This window comes from Dermacentor andersoni, chromosome 1, assembly GCF_023375885.2.
Source record: "Dermacentor andersoni chromosome 1, qqDerAnde1_hic_scaffold, whole genome shotgun sequence".
Taxonomy (NCBI): domain Eukaryota; kingdom Metazoa; phylum Arthropoda; class Arachnida; order Ixodida; family Ixodidae; genus Dermacentor; species Dermacentor andersoni.
This window is the reverse complement of record NC_092814.1, coordinates 333,471,155-333,495,598: the sequence shown is the minus strand read 5'-3', so window position 1 is coordinate 333,495,598 and position 24,444 is coordinate 333,471,155. Positions and strand designations below refer to the sequence as shown.

The 24,444-nt window shown below is 47.7% G+C and overlaps 1 protein-coding gene across 1 annotated transcript in view; it reads left to right on the top strand.

Moving 5' to 3' along the window:
* The window catches only part of LOC129381270 (uncharacterized), a 116,745-nt gene that overhangs the window by 35,257 nt on the left and 57,044 nt on the right, over nucleotides 1–24,444 (top strand). The window contains exon 6 of the mRNA XM_055064000.1: nucleotides 430–530. Within this exon, the coding sequence (XP_054919975.1) occupies nucleotides 430–530 (101 nt within the window). The remainder of the gene's footprint in view (nucleotides 1–429; nucleotides 531–24,444) is intronic.

Genomic DNA, 24,444 nt, shown 5'->3' with positions numbered 1-24,444 from the left:
TATACACCTTTGAAGTAAAAACAACCTTGAATAAATCACGTATCTGTCACATTTTACCGCTTTTGAAGGAGTTTCGAATTTCGGAAAACATCAAGTATAGGCCCACTATACACCGCTCCCCCTGTGCTACGAGCGTTTCTGACGCTCTCTTATTTATTTTACTATATTGCGCGTGGCAGCAGCAATGCTTATGCGGGCCTGTATTGCCGATCCTTCTTACGCGAAATAACTTAGCATTAAGTATAGTTTAAATTGATCTTTTTACGTTTCGGCAGCTTGAGCAGTGGCTTCAGTTGATTGCGGAGTATACTAAAGAGGTGTTAGAAAAACATGAAATAGTTTCCGCTTGTTGTTCCTCTTCTCGGCAGCTTTCTTTAGTAAAAGTAATTCTCATAGCATTCTTTTTTTTGACGATGCTATTTTCGGCAGTGTTTGGAATGACAGAGCTGGCGGGCGTCACTGCTATATCGTCGCCACTATGGGATGACTTCAAGAGCCTCGGCAAGCCCGTGCCATTCATGGAATTTAAAGTAAGTATGGCAGTTAAGTAAATGAGTGCTTGTTATTTAGAAGGGGGAAAAACAGGAAGTGTTGGAAAAAAGACCTTGGCACAAGAATCGCCACCGAGCAAAAATCCGATGTCATCCGCCGCGGTTGCCTAGCGGCAGTGATGTTGCGCTGCTAAACACGAGGTCGTGGTATTAAACCCCCACCGCGGCGGCCGCGTTTTGATGGGGCGAAATACAATAAACGCCCCCGTGCATTGAGAGGACGTTAAAGAATCCCGGGTGGTCAAAGTGAATCCGGAGTCCCTCACTACGGTGTGCATCATAATCACCTCGTGGTTTCGGCACGTGAAACCAGAGAAGAAAAAAGAAACATTTGACGTCAAAAATTTTCAGCATGAGAGCGCATAGATCAAAGCCGGCGTTAACAGCTGAACGTGATCGTTTGTGAAGCTAGTGATCAGCACAGAGAGAGGGGGGGGGGGGAAGTCAGGTGTGGTTCAGCATCGTCTCAGAACACCGACGCTGATGTTCACAAAGAAAACAAGAAGCATGCCCTGATCTTCTCCCACGCACAACTTCTATCTAAAGCGAAGCGTTCTTGCCGGGTTTGAGGAAGCTTTTTGTACGTATTTGGGGCGGAATCCGCAAAGGTGCACTGTCCGTCCGCTATTTCTTAGCGAAAAAGTTCTTACGCTAATAATAGTGTGCAGCCGAAGTTGCCGCACATTTAACTATGTCGGATGAAGGCGAAGAGGAAGCAAAGCTCGGATTAAACGACAGGAAATGAAAGAAACACGGTCAACTGATAGCATCATCACACGTCCTGCATCTGTAGTTGAGGCTATGCTCTTACGGCCAATCACTGCGAACCCCTATTCGACAGCTTCCTTTTCCGGGCGTCTGCTACAGCGCCTACAACCGCAACCGCGCTGACGCGTTCACCGCACCGCCGTCAAAAGAGTGGCAGTGGAAGTGTTACGCCTTCTTCTCGCATTTCTGCGAGACAAAAGACTGATGTACACAGGGTGACATATTTGGCGCAGAAAATGACGCTCATGCGGAGCAATTCGCGGCCATGTCTTCTGAGCTAACCCCATCTGTAGCAACATCGCCACAGCCACGTCCACCATATTACAAAGCAATTTAATGTGTTTATTTTCATAATAGTTACAAAAAAGAAAGAAAGCTGCATACTGAATAGTTCATATGGCCTCAAGCCAAGGTGACCAGCACCCGTATGTTTAACCGATTGCTTTGTGGTGACGCTGTACTCAGTTGCAGGTGCGCTTCTAATGGCGTAAATAGGCTCAATATCGGCTGTCTCGGCAACCGGTAGCGTCTGAAGTGCTGGTTGACAATGTCTTCGAGCGCCAACCGACGATGAAGCGCGCGCTACTTTCGCATTGGATCCCTGTCGAGGACAGAGAGAGCTAATAAAGCAGCCCTAAAAGAGACATGCAGAAAGAAGCCATGGCTATACCGTCACTTACAAATTATGACCGAAAACTTCACTACGTAACCTTCGCACGCGCAAGTTTTGCTGCCTGTCGCACTTTGACGTCGTATCAGCATTGACGGCTTGTCAGTTTCTTGTCAGTGCCGCAGGCGTCACGAGAACGTGATCTTTTTGGGTGAAGGCAACCGGTCAATAAACCCTCACATGCTACCTGAAGGCATCAATGTTGCCGGATTCGAGACACTCGTTATGTAACAAACAAGAAAGGGGTTTACCGAGGGGCCTGATTTTTATTACTCATATCATGAGAAGCCAACAAACATTGACACCACGGAGAAACATAGGAGAAATTGCTTGTGCTTAATAAATGAAATAAATAAACGATAACCAAATGGAAATGAAAGTGGATGAAGAAACAGCTTTCCGCTGGTGGGGAACGATCCCACAACCTTCGCATTAGGCGTGCGATGCCCTATCAATTGAGCTACCACGGCACTGTTTCCTCATCCACTTTCTTGGTGATTTATGTTTTCAAGCAGAACTCAGGTAGTGTTGGCCAGCGCCACGTTCCCGTTCTCGATATGCCTGCGTCAGAAAGGATGTTCCACATCCGTCGCAAAGGTTTGCGAGTGGTGGTGCTGGCTAACACTCCCAGGGTTCTACTACGAAACATAAATACCCAAGAAAGTGCAAAGGCAAACAGCACCGTGGTAGCTCTATTGGTAGAGCATCGCACGCGAAATGCGAAGGTTGTGGGATCGTTCCCCACCTGCGGCAACTTGTTTGTTCCTCCCCTTTAATTTCCATTAATTTATTGTTTCTTTATTTCATTTGTTTAGCGCAAATAAGTACCCCTATGTTCACCTTGGTGTCAGTGTTTGTTGGCTTCTCATGATATGACTATATATATATATATATATATATAAGTGAAGCGTTAAATTACAGCATCCGGCAATGAAATAAGTAAAAGAATGGAAGCACGTACAAAATAGGAAAAATAGCAGGATTTTACTGATGTTCCGGCCCGGCACCGGCCTTCATTCTGACACAAGCCGGACACCGACTGAAACATCAGTAACATCCCGTTTTTTATCCTATGTGCTTCTGTTCTTTGACCTACATATATATAGCAAAAAAGTAGAAAAAATTATATATAAGTATATAATATCATAGTATATAAAAGTATAAAAGAAGGAAACACTCGCTCGGAAGAGTGAAATGACAGCGCTTGTGATATTGGGTACGATGCACTGGGCTAGCCAGAATTCTATTTGGGGGCAGGGGAGGGTTCCGCCATCTGACCACGTGCATCCATCAGCTCTCTTTCTCTCTGTATATATATATATATATATATATATATATATATATATATATATATATATATATATATATATATGGTAGCCAGCTACCTTCACCCAGAGTTTAAAGTATGCAAATGCCACGTAGCTGGATAGACCCAAGGCAATGTTTGCCGTCGCTTGTCAACTTTCAGTTTTTTTGATCATTCAGCCTAATTAGATAATTAGTCTGAATGAGTCAGCATGAGAAACTCCCAATACAGCTTTCTCTTGCTCAATACGTGCTACATAAAAGTGTTTTTCCGAGGTTGAAAGAAGCCCGCAGATGCACGCAAAGTGCCTCGACTGGCCAGTCGCGCGGCAATTTCGCAATTTCGCGTGCATTTGTGGGTTTCTTTCACGCTCGGAAAAATTTTTAGGAAGCACGTATTGGCCAACAGAAAACTGTATCGGGAGTTTTTCATGCAGATTTACAATTTGTCATTCATACTTTTCATCTAATTATAATACTTGAGAAGTTGATTAAATATTTAAGACCAATTATTTGATTAGGCAGAGTGAAAAAAACAGTTTGAGTATCTCCAAGGGACAGCAAACAACATTCGCATATATTTAAACACTGGTTAAATTTCGCTGGCACACCATATATATATATATATATTGCACACCACGCAAAGACAAACCTCTAGCACCTAGCACTCCCCGTCCAAGAATGCTTTAAAGGGGCCCTGAACCACTTTTTATCGCAATGGAGAAAGACATTTGAAGTGAGGAGAAGACGACGACGAAGTGGGTCTGTGCGGACGCACTTCATGTAACAAAATTTTAGATCCTTACCCCCATTTTCTGAACACATAAGCAAAGTCTGCCCGACTCTTGGCCAATCCCCGCGAGTGGGTAAGCGCCAATCTCATCAAGGACATCATCATCATCATCACTTCACATGCGCTACGCAGTTTTTGGGCTTCTTGACCCATCCAAATCGACGGGACCACCGAATTTTGGTTCGAATCGATGCCGACAGCGAAGCGGACCACGCGGAATCCACTTCAAGCCGGTGGGTCCAGTATTTTTGGATTTTTTTTTCGGACTTGAAGTTTTCCCAAGTGGCCGACCAGAGCTAGGACTATTAGACCTAACACGGCAGCGGGGCTCTGCGGCCCTCCCGGCCTTGGCCAACGGCAGAGGAGCCTGGAGCGATAGCCCGAGTACTCAACCCCAGCTTAGGACAAACACCGCTACGAGATCCGACGAATCTCATGGCCGAAAACCACGAAATCATGGACGAAGACTACCAAGACGCGGCCGGGGAGACCCGTGACCACGGACCAGCGGCAGCCACTCAAGGCCTGACAAGCAGCACCCCAGCGACCACAACGTCACAAGTAAGTCAAAATCTCGACGAGGACGCGGACTGGCAGATAGCCATTTCCAAGCGGCAGAAGAAACGCCAACGCGGCAGCCAAGCAGAATTTTTGGCGGGAACAGGGCTAGGGAACGGAAATTCCCTAGGCTCGGCGAAGAGCACAGGTGGCACGCCAGCCGCACCGAATCAAAGAGAGGGGGGAGGAGCGCCGAGGAGGAGACTGCCTCCGCTGCCCAAGGACGACTTAAAAATAGTCCTGAGGCCCAAGGGACTAGCAGTGAAGAACCTGCAGACGCACCAAGTGGCGCGGGCGGTGGTTGCAGCCACCGGACATGGATGCAAGGCAGAAGACCTTATTATCCGACTCCGCACAGGTTCCAACATCATTATTGTAAGCACCGACAACGAAAGCGCTGCTCAACAAATTAGACGCATTACGCAGCTGAAGTTTGGAGAGCACAGCTACGACATCAACGCACACGTGACGGCGCCGGAAGGAACGCTGCGCGGTGTAATCCACGGGGTGGACCCGGGAACCCCTGCCAAAGAACTCGAGACAAACCTACGAACCCGAACGCAGGGTGTGAAGATTTTGGCGGCAAGAATGCTAGGCCGGTCGAGCACTGCCGTCATCACCTTCGATGGCCCCACCCTCCCCAAGCAAGTTCTGTACTATGGGGGAGAAATGTGGTGCTATCCCTACAGACCAACGAGACAGATCTGCTACATCTGCTGTCCGCAGGGACACCGGTCAGACGTCTGCCCAACTCCCGGGATCAAGACCTGCAGGCAGTGTGGCCAAAAGGATCCAGAGGAACACCATCAATGCACACCCAAGTGCCTGCTGTGTGGGGAGCCCCACGCAGCCCGCACAAAGGACTGCAAGCAACGTTTAAAGACAACAAGCGAACTACGATGGGGACCCCAGGGTCAGCAACGACGCGGCCGCAGCCGAAGCAGAGGTGGAGCGCGGCGCCCACGCTGGTTCCGGAACGAAGACCAGGAGAAGCGAGGCGACTACCGGAGCGAGTCGAGGAGCCGCAGCCGGGGCCGCAGTGGCAGCCGAGACCAGGACCAGAGCCGGGAGCGGGACGAGTCCTACCCACCCCTGGGCGGTCAGCAGATCTGGGTGAAGCCGAAGCAACTACAGAAGAAGAGCGGCGGAGTTAAGGTGAGCTGGGGAGCCGGCCCTCCCAAGACGCTTTTTGCTCCGCACAACATTAACAACACAAACACACAAACAGAAAACGAAAAAAGGCTTACTGCCGAAATTAATAATCTTAAGAGGGAACAGGAACAGACCCGTGAGGAAAACAGGCAACTCAAAAAACAAATAAGTGAACTAACAGCAGAAATACAAGAGACGCGAAAAGCAGGTTTTCCGCCTGTCAGGCCATCCTCACCCCCGCAGCAGAGCGTAGGAAGCTTACAGACTAACGAAGGGGGAACCTCCCCAATAGACGATTTGAAAACAATGATACAGCAAATGCAACAGCAAATGCAGCAGCTAAATCAAAAGATAGCCATGCAAGATCAGAGCTTTCGAAATTATGTAAAGAATCAAAACACACAGAAAACTGTAAACGACGCTCTACAAAGACCGGCTCTACAATGAGCGCAGGTTCGGATCAGAATCCCAGGGAACGAACGCGAACTCTAATACATCAACATGGCAGGACAAAACCAACTAGAGATATGGCAATGGAACTGCAGGAGCTACAAGCGCAAACAAGGGCTCCTACAGCAGTTCATTAACACTAGAGGAACCCCACCAGATCTAATACTTTTACAAGAGACAAACTGTATTCCAGCCCTGAGAGGATATACTTGCCAGGAGAACGGACGAACAGCTACTCTAATTAGCAACAATATCACCACCATTGCACACAAAGAATTCGAGAATACACAGCTTGAACACATAGTAACCGAGATAATCCCCAAGAGGAAGCGGAAAGCTAAAAGTACCTTCATAGTTAATCTATACAGCCCACCTAAAGATAGGGGAGACTTCATTAAACTCTTTACAGAAGCAAAAAAGCTAGCGGGACAGAACACCCTGATAATAGCCGGGGATTTTAACGCAAAAAGCCCGCAATGGGGCAGCAGAATTGAAGATAAAAAGGGACGCAGCATCTGTGCAGCAGCAGAAAACATAGGCTGCGAACTACTCACAGATGAGGGCCAACCTACTAGACAGGGGAATAGCGTCAGTGTGGACACATGTCCCGACCTAACTTTTGTCAGGGGCGCCAAGCAAGCGACATGGGAAAACTTGCAAGAAAATCTGGGAAGCGATCACTACATCATTAGGATCAGCACGGAAGCAGAAAGCATCAAGAGGAAAATTGGTAAGGCAACCCTAACAGACTGAGACGCCTTCCGAATCCACTGCAAACAGCTAAAAGGGGATATAACTTCAGTAGAAGAATGGAGCCAACAACTCCAGCAAATCAGGCACCTCTACACCAAAGAGGTAGATCGAACAGAACAAGCGCCGGAAGTGGACAAGCGACTCCTCAGACTATGGGAGGCACGACGGGGCCTAACCAAGCGCTGGAAGCGCCAAAAACTAAATCGGAAACTAAAGAAGAAAATTGCTGAAATAACACAGCAAGCGGAGGAATATGCAAAGCAGCTAGCGAGACAGGGGTGGCAACAGTTTAGTACCTCCCTGAATGGCACCCTCGGCACAGCTAGAACGTGGCAGATCCTCAGAACACTAATGGACCCAAGCAAAAGCAAAACAGAAAGCAGCAAATCTATTCAGAGACTAATTCACCAATATGAAGGGACCGAAGACCAGCTACTCCAAGCAGTACGAGAAAAATGCTATGGGAAAGACTCAGTGGAATGCTATCAAGGCGACTACCAAGGAGAGGAGAACCCCACAACAGACCGGCCCATCACAAGGGAAGAAGTTGTCGAAGCCATACGAGCAACCACGAAGAACACGGCGGCAGGGGCGGACAAGATTCGCAACTCGCTAATACGGAACCTAAGTGAAGAAGCAGTAGACCAACTCACCATCTACCTCAACAAATTATGGGAAGACGGAACAGTCCCAGCGGAGTGGAAACACGCCGTGGTGGTCATGATTCCCAAGCCCGGCAAGAAACTACAAATTGAAAACCTCAGACCAATCTCGCTCACATCGTGCCTCGGCAAGCTGTTTGAGAAAATTGTGACCCGACGAATCCAAACGCACCTAGAAGACGGAGGGTGGTACCCCAACACCATGTTCGGCTTCCGGGCAAACCTATCCACCCAAGACATCCTGCTACAACTAAAAGAAGAGGTACTCGAACCAATGCCGAAAAACGGGGAGAACGTCGTCATGGCCATTGATATCAAAGGGGCCTTTGATAACGTATCCCACGCCGCCATTATGGAAGGACTCAACACTACCAACTGCGGGAAGAAAGTACACGCCTATGTCAGAAGCTTCCTCACAGACAACACATTCTACACAGATGCTTCCCTCTATCCAAAAGAACACAGGAAACACGCAGTAGCGGTAGTAGCTAATAATAAAAGCAAACTAATCACGAGTCTCACGGCAGTGGTATCAGACATAACCGAAGCAGAGGAAATAGCTGTTGCACTGGCAGCAGAGGAAGGATACAGGATAGGAAAATCCCTCAACATCCTAACAGACTCACAAGAGGCGTGCCGAAACTATATCAGGGGTAGAATAAGCAGCACGGCACTCAAGATCCTTAGTAGAGCACCGCTCTATGAAGGACAACCTACACACAACATAATCTGGATACCAAGCCACGCAGGGATTCAGGGCAATGAAGGGGCGGACAGCTTAGCTCGAGGCTTCACCATCCGAGCGGGCACCTCAGTCCCCCCGGGAGAGCCTCAGATTACTTGCGGGGACAGTTATTCAGAGCTGCTAAACCTATATAGGGGGCGAAGATTCCAATACCCCCCACCACACAAAGCGTTGACGAAGGAGGAAGCCGCAGGATGGCGTAGACTGCAGACGGGTTCCTTTCCAAATCTTTACGTACTAAGCAGGATGTTTCCCACACAATATTGCGGCGTATGCCCGTGGTGCGGAGCAAGGCCAACACTATATCACATCACATGGGAATGCGAGAGAAACGAGACATTCCACAAACATACAACACCAAGTGCGGAGCAATGGGAGAGCCGGCTCACCAGCTGCGAGCTAGGGGTCCAAAGGGCCCTCATAGCACACGCAAGCGAGGTGGCCCGACTCAGTGGTGCCCTGGACTAGGGGCCCACCCAAGGCTGAAGAGGACCCAAAGTTTTGAAGAATGAAGACTTCGTCCTCAACTCGCTAATATCTTAAAGAACCAATAAAGTTTTCCATTCCATTCCATTTGAAGTGAAGATAGGCTATTTCAGAACCACTTTGCCGCTAAAAGTACTTCAACACGTTCAGCAGAAGCGGAGTTATCGGCAATCAAACTCGGCCTCAGCTGTGCACGCCTTCCTCCTCCAATGCCTTGCACTGCGAGGGCTACAGCGGAGACGTCACCGCGGCACACAATTCAAATTTCCGATTTGATGCCTATGCCGCGCTAAACGTAAGCAAAACGCGGCTGTCCTCAGAGAGCCGCAGTGCGCTAAGCCACTGGACTCGTGGCGGCACCTCGCGGCGGCCGCGGTGTAGCAGAGCGCAGCAACCAATAGCAGCCGCGTACTGGAGTGTGCTTTATGACGAAATAAAGCACACAGAAGAGAGCGAGGATCATGGGGTTTTTGAAACGAGAGCGTTTGAGAGAAAGGTGATTTCGCGCTCCGCTGGCGAGCTCCACGGACCGCGTACGACAGCAGAACTTGGCTGAGATGTTCACAATTGCTACCCGCGGACTATGTTACTTCACCAAGCCCGAGGGCTGGTTCAGGGACCCTTTAACAACGACGACGCACGTTTTGCAGCCACTTCGCATCAAATTATGCTATCATCTTTAGGCTATCTTTAAAAATGATGATTTAAAAAAAAAACTAAGATTTCGTTTACTAATTGATGGATTTATACAATATATGCCGATGACCTAATTGGTACATGACTTGCAAAACGAACATCGCTAAAAATGGGGCCATACAAAAACAAGGCAGCGCACCATCGTGTGTCATCTCGTTTGCCGGCCAGACTTTTTGCAGTCCAGGTAACAGTGCACATCACCGTTGTTTCCCAGCCAGACCATCTAGTGCGTGGTGCGGCCACCGCTATGTACGGGAGAGGGCGGGCACTATCTTCCAAGTTTCCTGTCACTCAATCACGATTTCGGTGTAGTTGGCATGCCGTATTGTTCAAGGTTTCTTTAAAGAAAGGATGAACCCTTGCGCTAGAACTTCGATAGTACGAAATGATGCAAGTTTCACTCACTTTTGGTGACCTGCTGTTCGACATGTTTGGAGAGATGTTTGGAAGTAACTTACCATCATGGTATTGTAGTCATCACGCGACGCATGTTATTTGGTCACACTCGGGAACTGATGAGGCAGACAGTCCGAAGCAGAGCTGCTTCCTGTTTAGAAGCTTTTGTGAAAATTACGGCACCCGTTGTGCGAAGTAAAATAAGGGCCAGTAGCTCCGAAAGATTTGAAAGTGTCGTGTCTCCCGACACCCGCATATTCTGAAAATTGCCGAGATCTTTAGTAAGATTAGCTTTCCGCAGCAAGCAGCACATGTTACCACGTGGTAGGTGAGCCTCAGCTAGGCGACTGACCACGGCTGTCTGGTGGAGCGATCAGGCAGTGACGAGACGCTATCCCTATGTTCATAATTATCTGCCAACTTTGTTCTTGACGCCTTTTATGCGGGTCCCCCCCTCCTCGTATCCATCACTCCACTCCCCTTTTTAACGTTCTTTTCCGTTAGTAACTGTAACGCTCTTCAACATTCACCGGTTTGTTGAATGGCGTGGCCGTTGCTGGCATTCCTATATTTCTGTTTATTTGTGGACTTCGAGGCCGTTCTCCTACCTGGCCTCCCTCATGTTTGTTGTGGCCGTTGCTTAGCTTCCCTGCTCCAGCATTCCCGTCTTTGACATATTTTGCAGTGCGCGAAACAGCAATTTCTTTTTGGGAAACAACTTCAGTAGTCAAAAACCTCACAACATCAAGATGTTCAACTTTTGAAGCGTCCATTATGTCACGCAGTCATGATCAATCTAGTGTATGAGAGCATTAAAAACCTTTATCCTCACACCTGGAAGTCACTTTTGTAACTGAGAGATGTATGTGTGCTACGCGCATGCCTCGCAGCTAATGAAGCGAACTATTATTGCGCGGGGTGGGTTGGTTCACTTTCATTTGACTCGCCCTCGTACATTAGAAAGGCGAAGATACAATGGGACATACAAATGCGAAGGTACAGCTTGATAAAGGGCAAAAAAGGGTCCCTGGAAACAAACTTCACAGCACGTATACACAAAACCTCCCAACAAGATATATAAATATACGTATAAGCCGCCAATAAATCTACGTGTTTAAGAAAAAGTCACTGTACATAATGCGTCAAATACGGCAAATAAACATGTTGGGCAATCACAGATTCACAGATAACAGAACCCTAAGGCCCGCTCCCCCCCCTCTCTTCACACACCCTGATGTATAGCGCGCGATGGAAGATGGTGCGCTTCCTCCCCGCTTTTCTCCCTTGCGCACACAAGTCTGAGCCACCATGGACAGCTCGCCGATGCCACTCCCCCCCTCCCCCCAAACTTTCACTCCCACATACAGCATGTGGCGTGCAGTCACGATATTATCGCCCTTGGACTTTATACAGAATGTGAGGACGACAGCGACGGCAGGAACGCGCCTGGAGTGTCCATATAATTGCTATCGCAATAATACGAGGATTGATCCAGAAATAAGGTTCCCATCAATTTTAGAAACAGACAACTTTGTTTTCTCATAGAAATTTGCATGATTGGAAAGACGAAACATTGCTCTATTTTTCTACGTAATGGCCATCTTTTTCTACCCATTTTCTTTTAGCCGGTACTCCGATTTTTGTATCCCATTGTCGTAGTAATCCACCGCCAAGCCGTTGAGGAAGCATTTTACCTCTTTGACTTCATCGTCACTACGGAAGCGTTCACCACTCAAATGTTCCGTTAACTTGGGGAACAAGTGATAATCACTAGGCGCGAGGTCTGGACTGTACGATGGGCGGGGCATGACAGTCCACCTAAAGTTTGTCAGAAGTTCCTGGGTTTGACGGGAGACGTGAGGTCGGGCGTTGTCGTGAAGCAGCGTTACACCGGCTGCCAGTCGTCCTCGCCGGCGATTCCGGATAGCTCGCCTAAATTTCTTTAGTGTTGCACAATAACTGCCTGAGTTGTTTTTTTGTCCCACCTTCCATGAAATCAATAAGCAGTATCCCCTTACGATCCCCCCCCCCCCAAAAAAAAAAAAAAACTGACCATGACTTTGCCAGCAGAATGAGTTTGTTTGAACATCCTTGCGACTGGTGACTGAAGGTGACGCCATTGTTTGGATTTTTGTTTCGCTTCGGGAGTGAAATAAAACACCCACGTTTCGTCGCCCGTAACAGTGAAGTCCAACAATCCCTCCTTATCTTCTTGACACTTTTGAGGAAACTGGCGAGCACACTCAAGGCGTTTCTCCTTGTGGTCTGATGTCAATAGCCGCGCAACCCATCGAGTACAACACTTGTGATACCCCAATTTTTCAGTCACATCTCTTTGCGCTGTACCGTAAGAACTCCCAGGAATCTGAGCAACAAGTTCATGGACGGTGATCCTACCATATTGAAGCACTTCACGTCGGACCACCTCGATAGCCGCATCCGAAACTGACGGTATTCCACTCGATTCTTCATCGTGGACTTCCTTCCGACCGCACTAAGCTCCCTGCACCGCTTTCGGACGTGTTGAACGGACATACACTTGTCGTCATACACTTCTGTCAACTGGCTATGAATATCCACGGTTGGAGTGCCTTTGGCGTGCAAAAAGTTAATTACGGAACGAATCTCGCACTTGGCGGGATCAGCGATGGGGGCCTACATATCCGACGGCTGCTGAGCCAAGAATTAGAGGCGCAGCGAAGCGGGGCCGGGGGGAATTGAGAGTGGGGGAACAGCCATGTGCAGCAGTGCTGTCAGATTTCACCTCGCACCTTCCCTTGTGGCTGGAGCTCTTTGGGAACCTTACTCCTGGATCAATCTTCGTATAATAAGGGTATTCAGCAACTGAAGCGTCATGTGGCCCATTACTTTCTGCAAAAGAAGTACCATGCGACAATTTGCTGTGCGGCAACAATGTATACTTTTTGTGTGTGTGGGGCGGGGGCATGGAAATGAAAAAGCGCAAGGAAAACATGTTGGACACTATGGAATGCTTACTTTGGGCACCTTATGCGGCTACCGAAGGAATATCGAAGAAAACGTGAGATGCTTGCTCCACAGAGAACCAAACATACGTATACTGCTCGGCATCCTACACCGGCGCGACGAAATTTTTCAGAGAGGTTGAGCTCAAGCGAACGCGTTGCAGTCCGTTGAGTACCCGCAGTGATGGCGGCGAGCGACAATGCATTGTTTCTTTTTCTCATCTACTAGCCAGAAAGCGTACAAAACTTTGCCAGGCGAAAATACACTTGGCCACAGAATAACGAACGCGCATCGGAGTGTGCCACGCGGTGGCCGGGGCAACACGAGAAAAACGCATGCGCTCTGGCTGGTTCCAGGAGCCCGCGGGTAGCGAAAAAAAAAAATTGAAGAGGCTCAATGTGTCTTCGCGAATAAAAGACAAAGTAGAAAAATAAATAAGAACATAGTTCCCTTTGTTGGCTGTACAGTCTTGACACGGATGCTTTGGCGTAGGTGAAAAGAAAATTTAATACTCTTTTCTGTGACATGACGGCACAAATGAAGCACCACAACGCTTCGTCTCATCGGACCTCGCTGCGTGCTTTGTCAACTTGTCTGATAGTCCACTTATTTAGCTTGTCTGGTTGTATGGTCAAATGCACGACTTTATAAAAGTCAATGCACCTTTGGCGTCAAACGTTTATAACATCATTAAACCCACAAAATTCCGGAAAGGAAGATCTAAAGCACGACTTTGGAAATGTCAACGCCCCTTTCGCATCAAACGCTTATGAGAAGATCATACTTATAAAGTTTCAGAATTGAAATCCATGCGCTCCGCAGGTTCCTTGGCCTTGCGAGATGTCGTGATGAGCCCGCTCACCATCAAAATGTCCTTGAAACCTTGCTCCGATGAGGCTCCTTGCATTATGATATGTGACTCCCGGTGCATTGGGCATCGCCACAAAATCCATCCCGATTTCGCAATGTTCGCGCTCAAATGTTATTTCGAGCATGAAAATGACATTCTAGACAAAATCCAGCATGATTTAGGGCGCCGGGGTTGTTTTAGGCGATGGCGCATGACAGCACGCAAAAATTCTGGGGGAGGGGGATGGTGAAGCCCCATAAGCCCCCCTCCTCCCCCTGGCTACGCACCTGGTCAGTGTGTGTATGTTTATATATATATATATATACATAATATGATCAAAGACGCAGGAGACATCATGCTTGAAAAGCTTGCGGACCTTTATACGAAATGTTTGAGGACTTTAAAGGTCCCAGAGAAGTGGAAGAATGCCAACATAATACTACTTCACAAAAAGGGAGACGTTAAAGAACCGAAAAATTATAGGCCCACTAGCTTACATCCAGTATTGTATAAAATATTCACCATGATAATTTCCAATAGAATAAAGGCAACGCTTCAGTCAACCAAGGCAACAAGCTGGCATCAGCAAGGGATACTGTACAACGGATCACATCCTTGTAATCAATCAGGTAATCGAGAAATCCGCGGAGTACAATCAGCCTATCTTTATGGCTTTCATAGATAACGAAAACGCATTTGATTCAGCAGAGATACCAGCAGTCATAGAGGCATTACGTAATCAACGAGTACAGGAGGCTTACATAAACATCTTCGAAAATATCTATTAATATTCTACTGCTACCCTAATTCTCGACAAGAAAAGTAGGAAGACAGTTACAAAGAAAGGGGTCAATCAAGGAGACACAGTCTCTCCAATGCTATTTACTGCGTGCTTGGAAGTATTCAAGCTATTAACTTGGGACGGCTTAGGAGTAAGGATCAACGGCGAATATCTAAGCAACCTTCGGTTCACATATGACATTGTCCTGTTCAACAACACTGAGGATCAGTTACAACAAACGGTTGAGGACCTTAACAGAGAGAGTGTAAGAGTTGGGTTGAAGATTAATATGCAAAAACAAAGATAATGATCAATAGCCTGGCAAGGGAACAACAGTTCTGGATCGCCAGTCAGCCTCTAGTCTTTGCGAAGGAATGCGCTTACCTAGATCAATTACTTACAGGGGAACCTCATCATGAGAAAGAAATTTACAGAAAAATAAAATTGCGGTTGGAGCGCATGTGGCAGACATACTCAGATCCTTACTTGAAGCTTACCATTATCACTAAAAAGAAAGGTGCACAATCAGTGCATTCTACCGGTGCTAACATATGAGGCAAAAACTTGGAGACTGAAAAAGAAGCTCGAAAACAAGTTAAAGACCGCACAAAGGGCGATGGAAAGAAAGAATGTTAGGCGTAACTTTAAGAGACAAGAAGAGAGCGGTGTGGATCAGAGAGCAAACATGGATAGCCGATATTCTATTTCACATTAAGAGAAATAAATGGAGCTGGGCAGTTCAACGTAGGTTAAATAATCACGTAGGTTGGATAACTGGTGGACCATTAGGCTTACAGAATGAGTGCAAAGAGAAGGGAAGCGCAGTCGCGGACGGCAAAATACTAGGTGTGGTGATAACATTGAGAAATTCGCAGGCGCAAATTGGAATCGGTTGGCGAAGCGCAGGGGTAATTGGAGGTCGGAGAGAGAGGCCTTCGTCCTGCAGTGGGCCTAAGATAGGCTGAGTATATATATATATATATATATATATATATATATATATATATATATATATATATATATATGTTAGTTGGCAGAAGGCAGAATCAATTCTTCGAGCAGTCCACATGATTTTCGCATCGACGGAGGTGCGTGATTTTGCTCGCGATATCACTTTTTATGTGTCATCGTAATGCCAGTTCTCATGAGCGTGCACAAAGTCAGCATATATTTTTAGCCAGTTCGAGTGAATGGTCAGGGTCTCTCGCTGCCGGTCGTAATGGAAGCACTGGATGAGCGGGCGCTCCACAGACGCATCCGGGCTGTTACATCGGTTTCAAAGAGTGAACGACCGCTTTTTGAAACAAAACGTGTAGGTGACCCCTTGACCCAACCCCAACAAGCTGTGGCGACGTCGATAGCAATGCACTGCCCTGCCGCTCCTTTATTTTTCTTCTTTCCGGAGAGCAGTCAGTGCGCTTATGGTAACCCTGGGAACAACTGGAGCGTCGCTTCGGTTGTAACGTCATCGCCGACGTCGCATAATGGGGGTTTCGAAAGCTGCAGGAGAGAGCAAGTGATCAATTATGAGAGGTTGTAGCCTTCGTGCTCAATGTAGCGCAGCAATGCTTCTCAAGCATGTTTTCTGCTCTATTGTCGCAGATCGGGAATGTTGTCATGTCATAGTAAAACAAAGCGTTTCAATAACCCTGTAATGATGTTTCAACTGTGCGAGCAAGGACATAGAAAATTAACGAAACAGGACCGTTACAAAGACAAAACCAATGCCTGTGAGGATGCAATGTCAAATTATACAACAACCATAGATGTCAATAGCTGAGAAATTTCACAGCGAATAGCGGTTAAGCTGAAGCTTTAGCTCGGAAGCTGTATTCTAAACACACGGGAAAGCTGAAATCATTTTTCTCCTCCAGCACATTAGCCATTTTATGAGGTTTGCTGCATTTAAAAGAAGCAGTGAAAATCTAGTAGCCCTAGGAAGTGCATTTCCGATTTACATGTTATATTATTTAAAACATTCTTTGAAATTGAGAAATTTGGACAGGGTGCCTTCCAACCGGGAAAACCGGCAAAACCGGGAATTCCCGGGGATTTTGAATAGTCTGGAAATACTCGGGGAAAACTCGGCCAACTCGTAGATAAGGTAAAATTAGCCATGTTTTATTGAAAGGGAACGAAAGTCGCTATAATGCTGGCTCGAGTAAAAGAGGAGAGAAAGCGCAACGAATTGGCTTTGACGCCATGTCGTCGGCTGGAGGAGTTGCCAGTCTACAGCTGACGACAGATTTTCCGGACGCCCGATTTTTGGGACGCCCGATAATGCGGACGGCTTCGCGGCACCACCACGTGCACCACAGAGTCAATGTATGAGAACGTCTGAAATTTGGCAAGCGAGCACCTTTCGCCATCCGGTTTTCCGGACTTTCTGCCGCGACCGCAGGTCCTAAATGGCATTAAAGCCCACACCGCCGTTTTCATTATCTCGCCGCCTCGAACCGGCGCTCTCATCCGCGGCAACGCGAGGCCTAGCTGCTTTGACGTTCTTGCCGTTCGGTGCTGTGTTTTTCATTGAAAGAAGTCGCCGTTGTCAGCAATGCCTGACAAATCCGCCCCTGTAATCCTCGCGATTGGCTTCGAAGCTTAGAAAGCACGGCACGGTTCATAATGCTGCTTCCCGAAAGGCAGGTCTGCATCAGCACAGTAAAGCTACGCGGTGAAACATACGTGTAGTATTGCAGTGAAGCTTAACAAGCATGCGAAGGGGCAATCATCACGGCACAGTACGTATTCCCTAATTATACAGGCATCCACCCGCCGTCTCCTGTCACAGGACGAGCACCAACATGCCTAATAAGTGTATTCTCAGACCTTAGAGCTTTCTCAGACGTGCCTGCGGCGATTTGAGCCCTTAAGGGAAGTAAAAGACGCATTCATTTTTACAGCGAAAGCTGTATATGACTAACCTTCCGTAGTTTTTTCAGCGTCCGGCAACAGAAACGGACTTAGCGATTTCGAACAAACCCATACACAATGGCTTCTACTGTTATGTGTGTGATCACGTACGGATGCAGTGCGGCGGCGCAGATGTCAAAATGCGGACCCGATTAGAACGCTCGCCGTGAAAAATAGGGTGATGTCAAGGTTATCGCATTATATAAGCAGGAGAGGTATCGACGCTAAAAACAGCGGCGTTATCAATGGGGCGGACACGTATAGTTCGTACACCCGAAGAACAACATGTGTACAAGGAGCGCCGGAGGAAACAGCAACGAGAATGTAAACGGCGCCGGCGCGAAACGACCACCGACGAAGAACGTTCCCATGATGCTGAACGAAAGCGACAACCGCGACCCCGGGCATCCATTACACTTTGTGACGATGGAATGGCAGCGAAAGCTCTCTGCTTTTCATTTGAGAGCTTTGACTGCCGTCATCTTTAGCTGCCACTGGATCTTCCCAGAGTGGAATGGTTGTCTTTTTTGGGGGGGGGGGGGGGGGGGGACTACCCGATTTTTGGGACGTTTTCGCGGTCTCTAGGGAGTCCGAAAACTCAGACCTTGACTGTACAACTGACCAAGACGATGCTACAAATGGTCCGTGGGGGCGAATGCGCGGCGGAACGAGGACGAGAACAGAAAGGACTGTCTCATTGGGGAATGATGGAGAAAGGAACTAGGAACTATGCCGCCTCTTCTTTGAAGGAGCTTGATCTCAAAAATCGAAAAGATGCAGGCTACCCTCACCCAAACCAAAATAAACTCTTTAAAGCAGTGAAACGCAACACTGATTAATTGTACGCGGGCTGAGAGTATCTCAGAACAGCTGAGGTTGACTTTCCAGCTGCTGAGAGACTCTCACTTGTGTCAAAGTGCGGGTCTAATACCAATGAGCTTGCTACCAGTTGACAGAAATAGCTCATTTTCTAAAATGTTTGCTTCTTATGCATCTTTTTTTGTTCGTATTTGAAAATGTTCGACTCGATCTTCATTGGGCTTTACCATTTTTATTTTCGAATATATTTTATTTGCTGTGCATTTTACTAATCCCTCCCTTCAATTTTCTATTTTGAATAATATAAATACTACTCTTTACTATTCAAGCTGGATTAAGTCGTTTTCTTTTATTTTTTGAAATGCTTACTAGAGAGTAATAGCATCGGTCGACATGGTGTCAGCCCGTCTTGACATAAAAAAAGTTCTGTATCACTCAGGAAAATTTGCAAACGCACTCAGGGAAAAACTGGAAAACTCAGGGAAGTTGAAACTGTCAGCTTGGTAGACACCCTGTTGAAGAAACTCAAGTGCGATGTTTGCAACTCTCGAACTCAACTATCAAAAACGATATCGCAGTTCTGTAAACTAAGCATATATGCTTAATTGTTCTGGTGCCCACGACGCAACGTCAGAAGAGTGCCCAAAGATCAGGAAGGAATGGGTATTCTGAAGAAAATGGGTAGAGATAATTCCACGCACAGGGAAGCGGCAAGGGCTATCCGCCATCGCAGACGCCGTTCACGACGCTGACATCAACGGGACCGCAGCCTTCCTCGCGTAGAAGGAACGACAGCTCAAGTGCAGCATCACCCCCTCCTCGTCTCAGGAATGAAGAGGCACGTGCCTCAAAGTCTTTGTATGCTACGAAAGTACAAGGCTGCGCATAATCGGCCCCAAACACATAGGAGACTCAGTGGCCCTCGTTACCATCAAGGCCTGTGGGAACGCCTTTAAGCACCGCTCCTACACGCACTGAAGAAAATGAAAAGATGGATGACATTGACGTCACGAGAATGTTGAAAAATTTGATGGGCTGCATGCGCAGGATTCTTTCCGGCCTAAATACTCCGGCTGCCAAGGCTGCCGTGCAGCTACTTGAAGTGTTGGAACCACTGCTAGTGGTTCTTCACTAAGCAAGCATGGCGATGATGTTTGAATAACGGATGCATCAATCGTTTGTTATGCAATGGACTGCTCGAGGTCTACGTACTCGTTTGCCGGATTTCCGACAGTGGGTATTTAAGTACCAATTTCCAGTTATTGTTATCTGTGAACGTAATATGGATTCTTCTTTCCGTATTTCTGGATATGTCCAGATGTGGTCTCGTAACGACCAAGCCCGAAGCAAAGTGTTAGTTTGTATACGTCGCGGTCTGGTGCATTTCAGGCATGACGTCTCATCGCATACCACTAATCATTACGTATGCCTTACCATAAAACACTGATGTCGCACGGTTACAGTGATTGAAGGATACATCCACCCAAGAGCGAGGATCTATTGCTTGCACATGATGTCTCTGCTGCAAGCATCGCAAGGTCCTCATATTGTGATTGGTGACTTTAACGCGCACCATCCGCTGTGGGGTAGCACTTTGATGGGTTCTCGTGGCAAATATTTGGCCGACTTCATGTGTAGCCAGGGACTACATGTGCTCAATGACGGGTCTCTTACATTTATTCGTGGCACGTCTTACAGCAGTTGTCTTGACCTAACGTTTGTATCAAGGAGCCTTCTGTCTTCAGCATGCTGGTCGAGGGATCTAGAGACTCATGGTAGAGACCCCCTCCCCACTTACGTTCACTTTAGCTGGTTTCCCCGTTCAGCCTCACGTTGCATTCGTCAGAAAGAGTGGATTTTATGTAAGACCTCTGTCGACACCGCCTGTCAGAGTATGACATCTCCATCCGAAATAGAGGACATCATTGTCTCTACCCTGCGGGACAAAACCGGAGAAGTCAGCATACTGAGGCACAGATCATCGGCCGACATACAGTATGAGGCCCTTCGTGCAGTCCGTCGCCGCGCGGAACGGCGATACAGAAGAACAAAGTCACCGTCAGATCTTTCTTTTTTTTTTTATTGCGATAAAGGCTTGCCCTTAAGGCATAATTCTTGGAGCGTATATGTGTATTATATGTGTGCTGTGAGGCCTGTGTTGTGTATGAATTGAAGCAGTGTTTTGTGGAATCTGTTGTCATGTATCCAGCGGTCATAGCTGGTTGTCACACTGTAGCGGAGGCCGGCTTGCAGTAAGAGACGCGAGCGTTCCGATTGTAAACCCGTACATGTCCATATTAGGTGGTATGCATCTGATTCCACCACAGGAATGGAGCAGTATGGACACGTAGCACCCAGTGGTAAATGCGACCAGTTCCACCTTGAGACAACAGCCGGTGTAAGGGCCACCCCGGCCCGAAGCCTCCTAAGCACAACTTCCTCCGCCCTAGTAAGATGAAGGGGGAGGGAGCAGACGTCAGATCTTTCGAGCAGTCGCCGAGCTCAACGATATGTTCTTCAACATCTGGAGAAGCTTAACAGACAGCGTTGGAGGAGATTGGAGCAAATTAATGGAAAGAATTGTCTTGTCAAGGCTGGAATGGTTTCTAGAGAAAAATAATTGCTATCCCGATTTTATGCACGGATTTAGAAGAGACCGTTCTTCCATCGTCGGTGTTATCGACTTGGTATCCGCTGTTGAACAGGAAAGAAGTCGCCGTCGGTTAGTTGGAGCTGTTTTTCTGGATATTAAGGGTGCATACGACAATGTATCCAATTATGCAATCCTTGATGCACTGGAAGATTTAGACGTCGGTGGCCGGCTATATGCATGGATTGTGAGCTACCTCAGTGGCCGCATGGTGTATATGCCGACAAGGGATGGCGACACCGGACAGTACCATATACATCGAGGTGTTCCACAAGGGGGAGTTCTCAGTCCAACTCTTTTCAATGTTGCATTGATTGGCCTTGCATCTGAAATTCCTAGCACGGTGAAGATTAGCACATATGCGGACGACATGTGCATATGGGCATCTGGAGCCACCCGTCCCCAAATGCGTGCTAGGCTTCAACGTGCAGTGACAATCACGACTAAGTATCTGGGGCGTCAAGGCCTCCAGCTGCCAGCAGAAAAATGTTCCGTGATTATTTTCACGTGAAATCAAATGACCAGGTATGCGACAATCGTTAACTGAGTAGCGATACCTACGCTTACACACCACAGATTACTTGGCTTAGTCATAGTCCGGGGATTATCTTGGTCAAGACACGCCGCCGCACTGAAGTCAAAGCTGAAGCGTTTTGTTCATGTCCTTCGCGTCGTTGCAGGAAGAAGATGGGGCCCCTCGGAGTCATCATTACTCCACTTGTACCAAGCACTATTCGTAGGGTATATACGGTACAGCATGCCGGCGCTCTCAAGCATGGGACTTAGCTGTGTGCGCGCGCTGGAGAGCATTCAAGCTCAAGCATTGCACACATGTTTGGGCCTTCTACGATGGAACACCAATGGAACAATAGCGGAAGCTTGTGCTTGTCCTATTGCGGTATACTCGCTCTGCGAGCCTCTTCGAATGTACCTTCGCGTGTTGACCCGACACATGCCCCATCCTCTGCCATCGCCCCCTGCCACCCACCCAGGTTCCAGCTTTTCAAGGACTATATCGCACCATTAGAGTGTTCTGCCGTCAGGATTTTCTCCCGCCTGTATTCCGACAATGCCCCCGTGGATTCTGCCTAAACCTGTCGTTACATTGCAGATCACTGGAATTACTAAAACGTCACACGTTGCATCTATTGGCCTCAGGCAACTGACCCTGTTGCACATTTCTGCAGAGTACGGACATACTGCACAGGTGTATACCGATGGCTCTGTCACACCATATGCCTCCACTGCAGCCTTCGTCATTCCACATATGATCATCCCTCGGCGGTTTAAACTATACCATAGCTCAACATCGACTGCCGCAGAACTTGTTGCTATCCAGGAGGCGCTTCGATTTCTCTCTGAGGAGCCTCCTCACGCATGGACGATATTCTGCGATTGCAAGCCAGCTCTTCAAACGATTGACTGTGTCCTCAGACGGGGCCCGTATTATTCCATGGCTATAGAAATTACAGATCGTCTCGAACACGCAACTCGAAATGGCCACACTGTCACCTTTCAATGGATACCCTCACACTGTGGCGTGATCGGGAACGAACCGGCAGACGCGGAAGCGAAAACTGCTTTAGATAATGCTTGTGAAGTACGAATTCCATTCTCACGAAAAGACACAAACGCCCTACTTTGTCGCGTAATATGCAACCGTACGTTGGAGCACTGGATCCAACCAGATCAACGACGCAAGTGATTACAGAAATGGGACCAAGAAATGAAATTTCGTGTGGCTGACAAGTTCAAAAGAAGCCACACGAGCATGGTGCACTGGATTCGCCTTGGTGTCGCATTCACCAACTGTTATAGACATCGTATAGGTGCCAGTGATACTAGCCCAAACTGTGAATACTGTGAGGTGCCAGAAACACTTGAAGATATATTTTGCGTGTGTCCCGCGTACGCGCAAGAACGACAGAAACTTGTCTCTTCCATTGCAACGATCCATAAGAGACCGCTATCAGACGAGTTTATTTTAGGTCCTTGGCCTAATTCAAACAGCGCAGTCCTGGTAACAAGTGCCGCTATAGCTTTTCTCCAAGCCACTGGGCTGGACGCACGGCTTTAGAGATGCCACAACTCTGTGAATTTGTATATACGCATCTCTTATACCATCACCATTCATCAGCCCTTTCCCTCCCCGTACCTTTTCCCCAGTGTAGAGTAGCAGGCCAGAGCAAGTTATAGCTCAGGCCGACCTCCCTGCCTTTCTGTAAATAAATTTCTGTCTCTCTCTCTTATCCATCCACATCGAACCAATATCAACCATGATCAACTGTACTCCAGCGGCGGTTGCGTAAGGCGTAACCGCGCGGGGCCTATCTCGAAGGCGATCTCTGGTGGAGACAGAGTGCTCCGAGTGCTGATAGCTTCGTGTGCGCCGTGTTCTTGCCACTTAGTTCGCGTTGAAGCGAGAGGCAGCACAAGGGTGAATTCGCTCGATGCTGCGGACTCTACCTTGAAGGCGGTCGTCTTACTTTGCGGGCAGACGGACGGGCGGGTTTCCTCGTTGGGTAGGCAAAGAAAGGCTTGCGCATTTCAGACTGTGATCTTGGTCAACGAAATTCGCTTTGAAATTTAAAAAAAAATTAAGCACATCCCTCGCAGTGTGGGAATCGATGTAAGCGAAGCTTTCTGCGCTGGTTCCTTTGACGATAATTAGCGGTGATGCTGACAGTGAAAGCTTAATTTCTTCAGCGTTTAGCCTAACACGAGAGTGGCGAGTTGGTGTCAATGTTACCTTGCGTGAACCACTGCTGTTTTCCTGTTTAGTACACCGAACACATAGGGAGAGATGTTTGCTTGAGGCGTTGCGCGCCATATTTCATAAAATCTGAGAGGTTTAAGCATTCCCATTGCCTGACATGGCATATCGCATCATGACAAAAGTATTAAACTTGGATAATGGGGCTGTACGTGCCAAAAGCACAATCGTATTATGAGGCATCCCGTAGTGGCGGACTCCGGATTAATTTTGACAACGTGATGCACTTTACGTGTCCCAAACCTGAGTACACGTGCGTTTTGTATTTCGCCCCCGTCGAAATGCGGCTGCCCTGATTTGTATCAAATCTACGACCTCTAGGAATGCGATAGCCGCACAAGTAATGCGGTGGGCACACAAGTGTTGATTTGACGTCGGCTGCTTCTATGGTGTCGCCTGGACGCTGCGGTGTGCTTTAATTAATTCGGTTCTGCTTCTGCGCGCCTTGCATAAGTTGTCCGCTTGACATATTTGCATGGTGTTTGTTTTTTAGAAATAGCAGGAACGTACTGTAGCTGGGTTTCCTTGCCATCTCACGTCACCTCCCCCCCCTCTCCCCTCCCCTCTGAACTCGCACGTTAGTAGAAAGGAAAGCACTGCAGTTTCTGCAATGCTTTTGAGGTGAGTCATGGATAATTGTAGCTGTAAGAGGCTAAGGTGGCGACGCCTTGGGAGCTCCAGACGGTAC